Source organism: Narcine bancroftii, chromosome 4 (assembly GCF_036971445.1).
Source record: "Narcine bancroftii isolate sNarBan1 chromosome 4, sNarBan1.hap1, whole genome shotgun sequence".
Lineage (NCBI taxonomy): Eukaryota > Metazoa > Chordata > Chondrichthyes > Torpediniformes > Narcinidae > Narcine > Narcine bancroftii.
In genome coordinates this window covers 16,891,856-16,905,917 of record NC_091472.1, presented here as the reverse complement: position 1 = coordinate 16,905,917, position 14,062 = coordinate 16,891,856, and the positions used below count along the sequence as shown (strand labels likewise).

Sequence of the window (14,062 nt, the reverse complement as noted above, 5' to 3'; positions counted from 1 at the left end):
TGGGGGGAGGAGGGGGGAGAGGGTGGGGAGGAGGGGGTGGGGGGGGAGGAGGAGGGGGTTGGGGGGGGGAGGAGGGGGGGTGGGGGGGGAGGAGGAGGGGGTGGGGGGGGAGGAGGAGGGGGGTGGGGGGGGGAGGAGGAGGGGGTTGGGGGGGGAGGAGGAGGGGGTGGGGGGGGAGGAGGAGGGGGTGGGGGGGAGGAGGAGGAGGGGGTGGGAGGAGGAGGAGGGGGGAGGAGGAGGGGGTGGGGGGAGGAAGGGGGGGTGGGGGAGAGGAGGGGGGGAGGAGGGGGGGGAGAGGGTGGGGAGGAGGGGGTGGGGGGGGGGAGGAGGGGGTGGGGGGGGAGGAGGAGGGGGTGGGGGGGGGAGGAGGAGGGGGTGGGGGGGGAGGAGGAGGGGGTGGGGGGGAGGAGGGAGGAGGAGGGGGGGTGGGAGGAGGAGGAGGGGGGAGGAGGAGGGGGTGGGGGGAGGAGGAGGGGGTGGGGGGGGGAGGAGGGGGTGGGGGGGGAGGAGGGGGTGGGGGGGAGGAGGGGGGGTGGGGGGGGAGGAGGAGGGGGTGGGGGGGAGGAGGAGGGGGTGGGGGGGAGGAGGAGGAGGGGGTGGGGGGGAGGAGGAGGAGGGGGTGGGGGGGAGGAGGAGGTGGGGGGGGAGGAGGAGGAGGGGGTGGGGGGGGAGGAGGAGGAGGGGGTGGGGGGGGAGGAGGAGGGGGGGGGGGGGAGGAGGAGGGGGGTGGGGGGGAGGAGGAGGGGGTGGGGGGGAGGAGGAGGGGGGTGGGGGGGAGGTGAGGAGGAGGGGTGGGGGGGAGGAGGAGGGGGTGGGGGGAGGAGGAGGGGGTGGGGGGGGAGAGGAGGGGGTGGGGGGGAGGAGGAGGGGGGTGGGGGGGGAGGAGGAGGGGGTGGGGGGAGGAGGAGGGGGGGTGGGGGGTGGGAGGAGGAGGGGGGGGGGGGGGAGGGGGGTGGGGGGGGGGAGGGGGTGGGGGGGGGAGGGGGTGGGGGGGGAGGAGGAGGGGGTGGGGGGGGAGGAGGAGGGGGTGGGGGGGGAGGAGGAGGGGGTGGGGGGGGAGGAGGAGGGGGTGGGAGGAGGAGGAGGAGGGGTGGGGGTGGGAGGAGGAGGGGGTGGGGGGGGAGGAGGGGGTGGGGGGGGGAGGAGGGGGTGGGGGGGGGAGGAGGGGGTGGGGGGGGGAGGAGGGGGGTGGGGGGGGAGGAGGGGGTGGGGGGGGGAGGAGGGGGGGTGGGGGCTCCGCGGCCGCCACTTCACTCACCATGTCGTAAACGTTGAGGATCACCGGCTCGTTGGCCATTCTCTCGACACCGGCTGCGGCCGCTCGTCCTCGTCCTCCGCCGCCTTCCCCACCCCCCCCCCCAAACCCTCCCCCCCCCACAGCCCCCGCCCCCCGCCCGTCCCACAAACCCTTCCCCCCCACCCCCCTCAGCTCCCTGCCTGATCCCTCACGCGCGCGCCCCCCTCCCCAGAAGCGCCCGCTCCAGCCCGACGCGCCAAACGGGGAGGGGAGGAGCGGGCGCGCTCCCGGCCGAAGAGAGCCCGCCTCTCCCCTCCCGCGCGCGCGCGGGGGGGGGGGGGGGGGGGGCGAGAATAGGAGGTGCTTGTCCTTCCCCCCTCCCCTCCCACCCACCACGCGCGCGGGCGGCGACGTCAGCGGAGCTGGCGATTGGTAAGCCCCGATTGGCGCGATTGGCGGCGGCGCGGCAGATCCAAAGCGCCACCAAGCGGCCGCTGAGGGCAACGGCGACCCGTCAGGCGCAAGCAATCGGAAGCAGAGATGGAGGCGAGGCAATCGAGTTAGGTGGGATCCTCAGTCTTTGTTCCATGTTCAGACAGACCATCAGTAGTCGGTGCAGAGGAGGAGATAAACATCATCGGGAGGGACAATGAACAAATTTGAAATCCAAAAATGGCAGAGGTTAAACCTGGCATAAATCCTGAAAAAAATGTTTAGCTCTTTTTCCCTCTTTCAAACATCTGTTCCAAACTTCCTTTTCAATGCACCATCTCAATGAAAGGCTTAGTTGAGAGACCATGCTGACCATTTATAGCAGAGAATGAGTTTATCGAAACCAATTCATGTCTCAGGATTGGAACTCACGGGGAAACTTCCATGACATTCTTGCAGCATCTAGATGTCGTTCATTGGAGCAAAAAGCAGACTGCTGGAGGAATTTTGGTCTCAATAAAGGGCCCCGCAACGTTACTCACCATTTTCTCCCCCCACCCCTGGATGCTGCCCAAAACTGCTGAATCCCTCCACTTGCTCGTTTGTTGTGAAACACAGTGGGTCAAGCAGCATCTATAGGGGAAAGGACTTGTAGCTATTTCGGGTCCAGACTCTGTCTAAGCTCACACTTCACTAAGCCTCCTTGTGTCGCCTTGCTCAGTTGTCCATCTTTAACTAATATTGAGGAATTTTTCTTTATTGAGACCAAAATTCCTTGAGCGGTCTGCTTTTTGCTCCAATGAACGACATCTAGACGCTGCAAGAATGTCATGGAAGTTTCCCCGTGAGTTCCAATCCTGAGACATGAATTGGTTTCGATAAACTCATTCTCTTGTTATAAATGGTCAACATGGTCTCTCAACTAAGCCTTTCATTGAGATGGTGCATTGAAAAGGAAGTTTGGAACATATGTTTGAAAGAGGGAAAAAGAGCTAAACATTTTTTTCAGGATTTATGCCAGGTTTAACCTCTGCCATTTTTCAGATTTCATGATTTTATGCACCTTTATTAAATATCCCAAAGAAAGCAATCTTATTGAAATGATCCCTAATAGCAATCTTCCATTGTAGAACATCAAACACCATTTCTTCTTTGGCAAGGTTAGTGTGAACCTGATGTGTTACATAAAAGAGAGATTTAAGCATCATCCCACAAACTAATTTTAGATTGAAAAGAAACCTCATGAGGAGAAACTGAAACAGCAATAGGAGCAACTACTTGTGCTTGCTGATAACCTTTAGAAGCTCGACTCCTCACTAATTTAAAATATTCAAACCTGCAGTGAAATGAAAGAGAGAGACTTTAAAAGATTTTGTCCAATTCTTTCAATTATTTGTTCACCTCATTAATTATAATACATTTTGGGTTTTTTTTTTAATGTGTTAGCCCTCTGACTTGCTGGCAAATACCAGTGCTTGGATGTTCAAACCCTAGCATCCCTACACCTTAATAGTGTTGGCACCTTCAGAAATGGACAAATCTTTCTCCATACTAGATAAGAATGAGATGGTTTAAATAAGAAGTGAGTTGTGTGCAAACATTACATATGCAAATTGAAAATGAACACCTCAATCAGTATGTGTGTGTGAGAGATGAGTAAACTTGACATGAAAATATGAAAGATGGGGAAACTAGTACAGACACATGGAGTGATGGATTAAACCAGTATGAACAGGCTAAGCATGGAAATTAGGATGCAGGAAGCAGAGTCAGCCTATGTAAGATAAGAACCTTCTAGTCTTTTCGACAGGATCAGTGAGTCCACCGTATGAATAAGATAAGGAGAGGCAAGGAATGTAGGAAGTAGAGGTAGTCTGGGTGAGATAAGGGTCTCCTAGCCCTAGACAGAAGTGCCAAGTTCTACATATTTAATTAGTAAGCCTTACACGGATGTACCAAGTTATACATATTAAATTAGTGAACCCTAGACAGGATTAGCGAACTCTGCATATGAAGAGACTGTAGCTCTGAGAGTCGGAAAGTGTGAATGGGGGACAAGGGCAGGGTTGTGAATAAGGATAATGAGGATAATAACATGAAGGGACACTGACACGATACCCCCTGGTCCTCCAAGTCACAGAAACAGCACGTAGGCAGGTAGGATTGCCTAATGCCAAACCCATCCAGGAGGCAGAAGAATGTAAGGGGGAGGGTATTACTATACTGAAATTCGCTGTATAAAAGTTGGGTGAGCCCCAGTGTGTGTGTGTATTCCAGGGTAAGGGGAAGCACCAACTTTGCATTGATGTTATAATAAATGTTCTTTGTTCTCAATTTTTGTCTCGAGCAATTTCTGTTAAGGTACTTCTATTTCTAACAAATGGGGGCTCGTCCGGGATCCACTCCCTCCACTGACAGAGTGCCCGACGACGGGGTGTAGGTGCACCCCAGCTGATTCAGCTGGATTCATGGACAACGGGTGGCTGGTCAGTGGAAGAAGCGAGTGATATCCGAGAAGAGGCATTGAGAACAAATGACGGGAGAGTGTTAAGGAAGCGCGATAAGAGTAGCTACTGGATCTGGTAAGAGAAATTTTTATACCTGTCCAGTATGGGAGGTATGGGCAGTAAGAAAGAGAATCCTAGTGAAGGATTGGATGATCAGATAACCAAACAGAGTCCGTTAGGAGTAATGTTATCTGACTGGGGTTCAGGGGAAAACCCGGGGAAAAGACAAACTTATCATGATTAAGTACTGTTGTCTGGAATGGGTTAAAAGCCCTATTAAAGAGAGCTTGGTATATTGGCCGAGGTTCGGATCCGAGGATGACTGGATGTGTCAGGAACTGAACATCTGGCTGTATAAGAATTCAAAGGGATAACATTGAAAGCAGGGAATATGCCGCCTGCTGGCTCAGGTGATCGGTTGACAAACTGGTCCTGAATGAAAAGAGAAGTGAGGACAAGAGGGATGAGGAACCCCTTGTACCTGAAACGCAAGGATGGGATGTGTTACATTCCCTTCCTCCACCTTATGCCCCTCCTTTACCAGCTCCTATCTCTCCCCCCCTGCTGTGCTCTACCCTTCCGCACCTTCCCCTCCTCCCCCGCAACTAACGAAAGGAGAAGAGAATAGGGATGGCATGTTAACCCGTTCGCAAAGTATTAGATTGCCTCCACGGTTGACGAGAGACAGAGGCAAGGTTAGTTTTGAGCAGAGTGAGAACCTACTGGAAGAAAGGGCAGGATACTGTGAGTCAGTTTCTGAAGAGCAGGATTTCAGAAATAATAAGCTAGAAGTTAGCTGGATGAGACCCCTGCGGGAGGTTCCCGTGGAGGGGGTCTCGGTTTTGTAAATGTGCCCTTGACCAGTACGGAGGTGCGTAATTTTAAGAGGGAAATTATTTCCCTGATAGAGGATCCCCAGGGATGCGCTGAACAATTGGATCAATTGTTGGGACCGAATATATATACATGGGATGAATTAACGGCTATATTTAGGACTCTGTTTACCCTGGATGAGCGTGGAATGATTCACCAGGCAGGGATTAGAGTCTGGGATCGGGATCACCAAGGGGGACCAGATGCGGTACCTGGAGAAGCTAAATTCCCCTTGGCTAGACCTAATTGGGATAAAAATACCAATGATGGTCGGGTATTAATGAAGAGTATAGGGTTAATCTGATTAAAGGAATCAGGGAATCTGTTCTGAAGGGACAGAACTTTAAAAAGGCATTCGAAGTTCCTCAGGGACCCGAGGAGACCCCTTCGGAATTTTTGAATAGATTGCGTATGGCTATACAGCCATATATCTCTGGATATAGAATCCCCAGCAGGGGAACAATTAGTATTAACGAGTTTCGTTACAAATTCAACCCCAGACATAAGGAGGAAATTACAGATAACTGAGAATTGGCATGAGCAGGGAATAACCCAGCTTCTACAAATTGCACAAAAAGCCTTTGTACTGAGATCTGAGGATAAGCAGAAGGGAAAGGCTAAGATTTTAATGCAGGCATTTAAGGGAGCTGTGGAGGGACAGCAAGGAAAATGTAGGGACTTTGTGCCAGCTCCTGGGCATTGGGAGGAGAGCCAGAGGTGGGGGAAATAGGGTCCAGAGTAGAGGAAGGAGTAGAGGAGGATTCCGGGGATGCCGACCATTCCCAGGACCCCGGGGAAACCCAACTAGGAATTGGGAAGTGGGAACAATGGTCTAGTACTATTGTAACAAGGAGGGACACTTCAAGAGAGAGTACCCCATGCGAGCCAGGGAGACGCGATCGTATGCCCTGATGGAAACAGACTATGAATAGGGGAGTCACGGTTCTCAATCAATACACACTGTGGGGCTGCACGGAGAACCACTGGTAAATTTAAGCATAGGACCCCACAGTGACAGGATGATATTCTTAGTAGATTCCGGGACAGCCCAGTCTAGTATATTACACCCACCCGAGGGTGTGAGGATAGAAGGGACAGTAATGATTTCGGGGGTAGGGGGAAGAGATTTCCCGGTCCCTGTATTTAGAGATGTTAGGATACAGATGGGAGAAAAGGTTATAACGGAGGATCTCTTACTAGTTCCCCAAACAGGATTTACAAGATCGGCACCAGACCACAAGAATCAGGTATTGGGGTCAACCTATATGTATTAAGTGAGGAGGATCAGGAACTCATAAATCCTGAAGTATGGGCAGGAAGAGGCAATAGATGAGTGTTAGATATCCCTCCTCTACGAGTTACCTTAAAAGATCCTGAGCAGATTATTAGGCGGAAAGCAGTATCCCATTCCAATGGCTGGCCGAAAGGGGCTGCAGCCAGTAATTGACCAATTGGTGAAAGATGGCATTCTAGAACCTTGTATGTCACGTTTTAATACCTCAATCTTACCATCCAAAAACCAGACGGTACCTATAGATTAGTACAGGACTTGAGGGAACTAAACAAAATTATTCTCACCCGTCACCCTGTCGTACCTAATCCATACACAATAATGGGTAAAATCGATCCCCATAGTAAAATGGTTTAGTGTGATTGATCTCAAGGATGCTTTCTGGACCTGCCCGTTAGCAACAGAGAGCAGAGATATGTTTGCTTTTGAATGGGAGAATCCTTTTACGGGACGTAAAAATCAATACAGGTGGACCGTACTCCCTCAGGGCTTTACGGAATCACCAAACTTATTTGGCCAGGTCCTAGAACAAATATTAGAGGAGGCTCCTCGGAAAGAGAGTTGTCAGTTAATTCAATATGTAGACGATTTATTAATTACGGGAAGAACGTATGAATCAGCTAAACTATATACCATTGCACTTTTGAATTTTCTCGAAAAGAAGGGTCTCAGGATGAGTGAATCCAAATTACAATTTGTATAATCAGAGGTTAAATACCTGGGTAATTTGGTAAGTCAGGGAACCAGAAAGATCAGTCCAGAAAAGATACAAGGTATTCTACAGATCCCACCTCCTAAGAATGCCCAAGAACTCAGGAAATTCCTTGGTCTAGTGGGATACTGTAGAATTTGGATAGAAAATTATTCGAATCTAGTTCAATTCCTTTACGATAAACTCGCGATTCTTGGGGGTGAAGCGCTTGTTTGGACGGAAGAAGAGATTAATAATTTTAACTTGGTGAAACAGTGCCTTATTAGTGCCCCAGTGTTGGCTTTACCCAACCTTAATAAGTCTTTTTACCTTTATACTAACGCGAAAGGGGGTGTAGCAACTGGTGTTTTAACACAAGAAAGGGCAGGCTGCAGGCAGCCAGTTGCTTTTCTCTAAAAAGTTTTGGATCCTGTTTGTCGTAGTTGGCCAGAATGTGTTAAAGCTATCGCAGCCACTGCTATTTTAGTTGAAGAAGCGCGAAAAATTACATTTGGTGCCCCAATGATAGTGCACAATCCTCACACCGTTCGCAATATTCTGTTACAGCGTGCTGGAAGGTAGCTTACAGATTCTAGAATTTTGAAATACGAATCGATTTTTAAAAAAATTTTTTTTATTTTTCACACCATAAACCACACTGACCAAGATACATACATTTTCCTTTACAAATATATACAGTGTCATTTTCTCCCCCCCCCTCCCATCCCACCCTCCCTACCTCCCCCCCCCACTCATTTAAAGTACAAAATCTAAGATACATTAAACAAGTCAAACAATGTTGTCATTCAATAAAAATAAACAAGAAATTGCACTGAGTCAATTCTTTTCATTTCCTTCTCCTTTCGTTAATTTAGATGGTAGATGTCCCCGGTAGGTTTTCTCTATTGCGTTTCATGTATGGCTCCCATATTTGTTCAAATATTGCAATATTATTTCTTAAATTATATGTTATTTTTTCCAATGGAATACATTCATTCATTTCTACATACCATTGTCGTATTCTCAAATTATCTTCCAATTTCCAGGTTGACATAATACATTTTTTTGCTACGGCTAGAGCTATCTTAACAAATCTTTTTTGTGCACCATCCAAATCAAGTCCAAATTCTTTATTTTTTATGTTACTTAGGAGGAAGATCTCTGGGTTTTTTGGTATATTGTTTTCTGTAATTTTATTTAATATCTGGTTTAGATCTTCCCAAAGTTTTTCTACTTTCTCACATGTCCAGATTGCATGAATTGTTGTTCCCATTTCTTTTTTACAACGAAAACACCTGTCAGATACTGTTGGGTCCTATTTATTTAACTTTTGAGGTGTAATGTATAGCCTGTGTATCCAGTTATATTGTATCATATGTAACCTCGTATTAATTGTATTTCTCATCGTTCCAGAGCATAACTTCTCCCATGTTTCCTTCTTTATCTTTATATTTAAATCTTGTTCCCATTTTTGTTTAGTTTTACCATTTGTTTCCTCATCCTCCTTTTCTTGCAGTTTAATATACATATTTGTTATAAATCTTTTGATTGTCATTGTATCTGTAATCACATATTCAAAGTTACTTCCCTCTGGTAACCTCAGACTACTTCCTAATTTGTCCTTCAAGTAGGATCTCAATTGGTAATATGCCAACACTGTATCTTGAGTTATATTATATTTATCCTTCATTTGTTCAAAGGATAATAATCTATTTCCTGAAAAACAATTTTCTATTCTTTTGATCCCTTTTTTCTCCCATTCTCTAAAGGAAAGGTAATGTATTGTAAAAGGGAGTAACTGATTTTATGTCATTATTAGTTTTGGTAATTGGTAATTTGTTTTATTCCTTTCAACATGAATCTTCTTCCAAATATTGAGCAGATGATGTAATACTGGAGAACTCCTACGTTGTACCAATTTTTCATCCCATTTGTATAATATGTGTTCAGGTATCTTTTCCCCTATTTTATCTAGTTCTAATCTAGTCCAATCTGGCTTTTCCCTTGTTTGATAAAAATCTGATAGGTATCTTAATTGTGCGGCTCTATAATAATTTTTAAAGTTTGGCAATTGTAAGCCTCCTTGTTTATACCATTCTGTTAATTTATCTAGTGCTATCCTCGGTTTCCCCCCTTTCCATAAAAATTTCCTTATTATTTTCTTTAACTCCTTGAAGAATTTCTCTGTCAAATGTATTGGCAATGCCTGAAATAGGTATAAAATCCTTGGGAAAATGTTCATTTTAATACTGTTTATCCTTCCTATTAGTGTTAGTGGTAAATCTTTCCAATGCTCTAAATCGCCCTGTATTTTTTTCATTAGTGGATAATAATTGAGTTTATATAGATGGCCGAGATTTTTATTTATTTGTATACCTAGGTATCTTATTGCTTGCATTTGCCATCTGAATGGTGATTCCTTCTTAAATTTTGAGAAATCCGCTATATTCATTGGCATTGCTTCACTTTTATTTACGTTAATCTTGTAACCCGACACTTCTCTATATTCCTTCAATTTCTTATATAATTCTTTTATTGATAGTTCTGGTTCCGTTAAGTATACTATAACATTGTCCGCAAATAAACTGATTTTATATTCCTTGTCTTTTATTTTTATCCCTTTTATATTATTTTCTTTTCTTATCAATTCTGCTAGTGGTTCTATAGCTAACGCGAACAATAAGGGTGATAGTGGGCATCCCTGCCTTGTTGATCTGCTTAAACTAAATTGCTTTGATATATATCCATTTACTGTCACTTTTGCCAATGGCCCCTTATATAATGCTTTAATCCAATTAATATACTTCTCTGGTAAACTGATTTTTTGCAATACTTTGAATAAATAATTCCATTCTACTCTGTCAAAGGCCTTCTCTGCGTCTAAAGCAACTGCTACTGTTGGCGCTTTACTCCCTTCTACTGCATGAATTAAGTTAATAAATTTACATATATTGTCTGTTGTGCGTCTTTTTTTAATAAATCCAGTTTGGTCTAGATTTACCATTTTAGGTACATAATCTGCTAATCTGTTTGCTAATAGTTTAGCTATTATCTTATAATCTGCGTTAAGTAATGATATTGGTCTATATGACGCTGGTGCGAGTGGATCTTTCCCTTGCTTTGGTATTACTGTAATTATTGCTGTTTTACAGGAATCTGGTAAGCTTTGTGTTTTGTCAATCTGGTTGATTACTTCCAGGAGGGGAGGAATTAATAAATCTTTAAATGTTTTATAGAATTCTATTGGGAATCCATCCTCTCCTGGTGTTTTATTATTTGGTAGTTTTTTTATTATCTCTTGTATTTCTACTATTTCAAATGGTTCTGTTAATTTATTTTGTTCCTCTATTTGTAATTTTGGTAGTTCAATTTTAGTTAAAAATTCATCTATTTTGCCTTCTTTCCCTTCATTTTCAGTTTGGTATAATTGTTCATAGAATTCTCTAAAGTTTTCATTAATCTCCGTTGGATTAGATGTGATTTGTTTGTCTTTTTTCCTTGATACCAATACCATTCTCTTAGCTTGTTCTGTCTTAAGCTGCCATGCTAGAATTTTGTGCGTTTTTTTCTCCTAGTTCATAATATTTCTGTTTTGTCTTCATTATGTTCTTCTCCACCTTATATGTTTGTAGTGTTTCATATTTTATTTTTTTATCTGCCAATTCTTTTGTTTTAGTTGTATCTTCCTTCATTGCTAATTCTTTTTCTATATTTACTATTTCCCTTTCCAACTGCTCTGTTTCCTGATAGTAGTCCTCCTTCATCTTGGTTACATAACTTATTATTTGCCCTCTGATGAACGCTTTCATTGCATCCCATAGTATAAACTTATCTTTCACTGATTCTGTATTTATTTCAAAGTACATTTTAATTTGTCTTTCAATGAATTCTCTAAAATCCTGCCTTTTTAGTAGCATGGAGTTTAATCTCTATCTATACATTTTTGGAGGGATGTCCTCTAACTCTATTGTCAATATCAAGGGTGAATGGTCCGATAATATTCTAGCTTTATATTCTGTTTTTCTTACTCTATCTTGCATACGAGCTGATAACAGAAATAGGTCTATTCTTGAGTATATTTTATGTCTACCCGAATAATATGAATATTCCTTTTCCTTTGGGTGTTGTTTCCTCCATATATCCAAAAGTTGCATTTCTTGCATCGATTTAATTATAAATTTGGTTACTTTGTTCTTTCTGTTAATTTTTTTCCCAGTTTTATCCATATTTGAATCCAAATTAAGGTTGAAATATCCTCCTATTAATATGTTCCCTTGCGTATCTGCTATCTTCAAAAAAATATCTTGCATAAACTTTTGATCTTCTAAATACGAAGCGATCTTGATGGATAGGGATGATCTAACTCTGACTACAAGTAGAGAACATAATCCAGCAGCCTTTTTAGTCTCTCCAACCTCTCCCAACACAATCAATGAGTTAGAGCATATATGTTTGGAAGTGATAGACCTGCAGACTAAGATTAGAGAAGATTTGAGTGATGAGCCTTTACAGGAGGGAGAACGGTGGTTTATTGATGGCTCTTCCCGCTATATTGATGCCACTCGCTATAGCGGATATAGTATAGTGGATGGGAATGAGGGGGTAGTTATTGAAGCCGGTCGCCTTCCCGGTCACTGGTCAGCCCAGTCTTGCGAATTATATGGCCTCTGTCGAGCTCTCCAAGGTCTGGAAAATAAGGTGGGCACAATCTACACAGATACAAAATACGCTTTTGGGGTAGTGCACACCTTTGGGAAAATCTGGAAGGAACGGGGAATGATAACGGGAAAAGGACAGAATTTGGTGCATGAGAATCTAATTGTCCAATCCTTGGAGGCTCTGACGTTACCTGAGGAAATAGCTGTGGTCCATGTACAGGGCCATCAAACTGGTGACAGCCCTGAAGCACAGGGCAACAGACAGGCAGATGCAGCTGCTAAACAGGCAGCGCTCACTGCGAAAGTGGACATGCAGCTGTTACTCCCCATCCCACAGGAGCTTAAAAAGACTCCCATCTTTTCACGAGAAGAGGAGGTTGATATGAGGGATCAGGGGATGCGTCAAACTAGTGATGGGTTGTGGTGGACAGCCGAAGGACGCCAAGTGCTGAACAAAACATTGGCACGGCAAATGTTTGATCAGCTCCACCAACAGACACACTGGGGAGCCCAGGCACTTGTCGACTCTTTTGTACGCTCCTTTCATTGTTTGGGCGTATACACTATAGCCAAGCAGAGTACTCAGGGGTGCCCAATTTGTCAGAAAACTAATAAGAAAGTCATGCGCCAGGTAATGCCTGGCGGTCGCGATATCGCTGTACGCCCTTTCCAACGGATACAAGTGGATTTCACAGAGTTACCTAAGATAGGTGTTTACAAGTACCTGTTGGTGATGGTAGACAATTTCACGCGATGGGTTGAGGCTTTCCCGACCCCGAATGATCGTGCTAGCACCGTTATCAGAGTACTGCTGGATTCTGTGATTCCACGGTATAGGATGATCCAGACCATTGACTCGGATCGTGGTAAACACTTTACTTCTCGGGTACTCCAGGGGGTTTGTAAAAGATTGGGCATTGACTGGCAGCTCCATACCCCATGGCACCCCCAGAGTTCGGGCCGGGTTGAGCGAATGAATCAGACTTTGAAATATCAGCTCACTCGACTTCATGAGGAAACTGGCCTCTCCTGGATTAAATGCTTACCCTTAGCTTTAATCAGGATTCGCACAGCTCCTCGTAAAGACCTTGCTGTCTCACCATATGAGATGATGTTTGGTCTTCCTTACATGGGGTTCCACACTGATACTCCCATCCCTGAGGCTAATGACCAATATATCTCTAAATTTTTACAGGAACTGTCTGCTTCGCTCCTTGATTTAAAACAGAAGGGTTTACTAGCTCAAACTCCCCCCCTGGAGTATCCAATTCATTCTATTATACCTGATGATTGGGTATTTGTTAAAGCTTGGCAAGATACACAACTAAAACCTGTCTGGGATGGCCCCTACTGTGTACTTTTGATTACAGACACCACTGTACGAACGAAAGAAAAGGGTTGGAGCCACATCCAACGAATCAAACGAGCTGCTGAACCACAGACTACAGATCTTCAAAATCCACCCTCCACCTGGTGTGCAGTCCTTCATCCTGACTTGAAAGTTACACTACGCCGGGAAAAAGTCTTGTAATGTTGTTTTTATTATTTATTGTACTGTTTAATTGTTACCTCCCAAATTCTGAGACATCACTGAAGTATTCAAAATGTATTAAGTCCTCCTGGAACAGGGGCAGCATAGATGGCCATTATTTTACTTTAGAATGTAGACAGGACATAGACATAGGGTACGATCATAGTAAGGAAGGGGTTAATATAGATTTCAAATGTGGACCAGGGGAACAGAACACCTCTCAATATGATGATTTTAATGGTATTGTGGACTCTACAGATATTAACGATCAGTTTTAAGCGTTTAGCACAAAGCAGATGTGGGCACAAAGGCAGACAGGATCATTGTCAGGATTGTACATGTGGCAGAGAGAGAGTTGATGCATATGCTAGTGTTCACAGACAGGCTACAACTCACAGATTAAGTGACAAGAAACACCCTCCCCAACTTGTGCTATTCTAAAGCATCCTTTGGGTTACACAGCCATTCCAAATGTTAAATACCACCACTGTAAGGGGAGTTCCAATGGTCAACGAAGTAAACAGCTCCAGAATACTAAAGCTGCTGGGCATTTAAATCGTTTGTTCAGACTCCAGGTGGCTTTGGAGATCGTCGCCGAACGGACGGCGATGGCCCTTAATGTAGGGGCTGAAGAAAGATGGCAGCTACTAGCAATGATTCAACGAAACCGCCTGGCTCTCTATTGCTCGTTGGCTGCTGGAGGCAGCGTCTGTGCCAGACTCAGTACTGACAATGCTTACAACAGTCAGGCGGTTAAAGACACTGCTTCAGGACTTCGACAAGAATCTGCCCATGCCCATGTTCAGACTTGGCAACCTTGGACTGATGTGGGATGGACTAGA

At 45.1% G+C, this 14,062-nt stretch overlaps 1 protein-coding gene across 1 annotated transcript in view; it reads right to left on the bottom strand.

Moving 5' to 3' along the window:
• The window catches only part of LOC138762348 (deubiquitinase DESI2-like), a 53,966-nt gene extending 52,610 nt beyond the window's left edge, over positions 1-1,356 (bottom strand). Inside the window, exon 1 of the mRNA XM_069936116.1 lies at positions 1,259-1,356. Coding sequence (XP_069792217.1) covers positions 1,259-1,297 — 39 coding nt within the window. The 5' untranslated portion in view covers positions 1,298-1,356. The remainder of the gene's footprint in view (positions 1-1,258) is intronic.
• Positions 1,357-14,062: the final 12,706 nt, after the last annotated feature.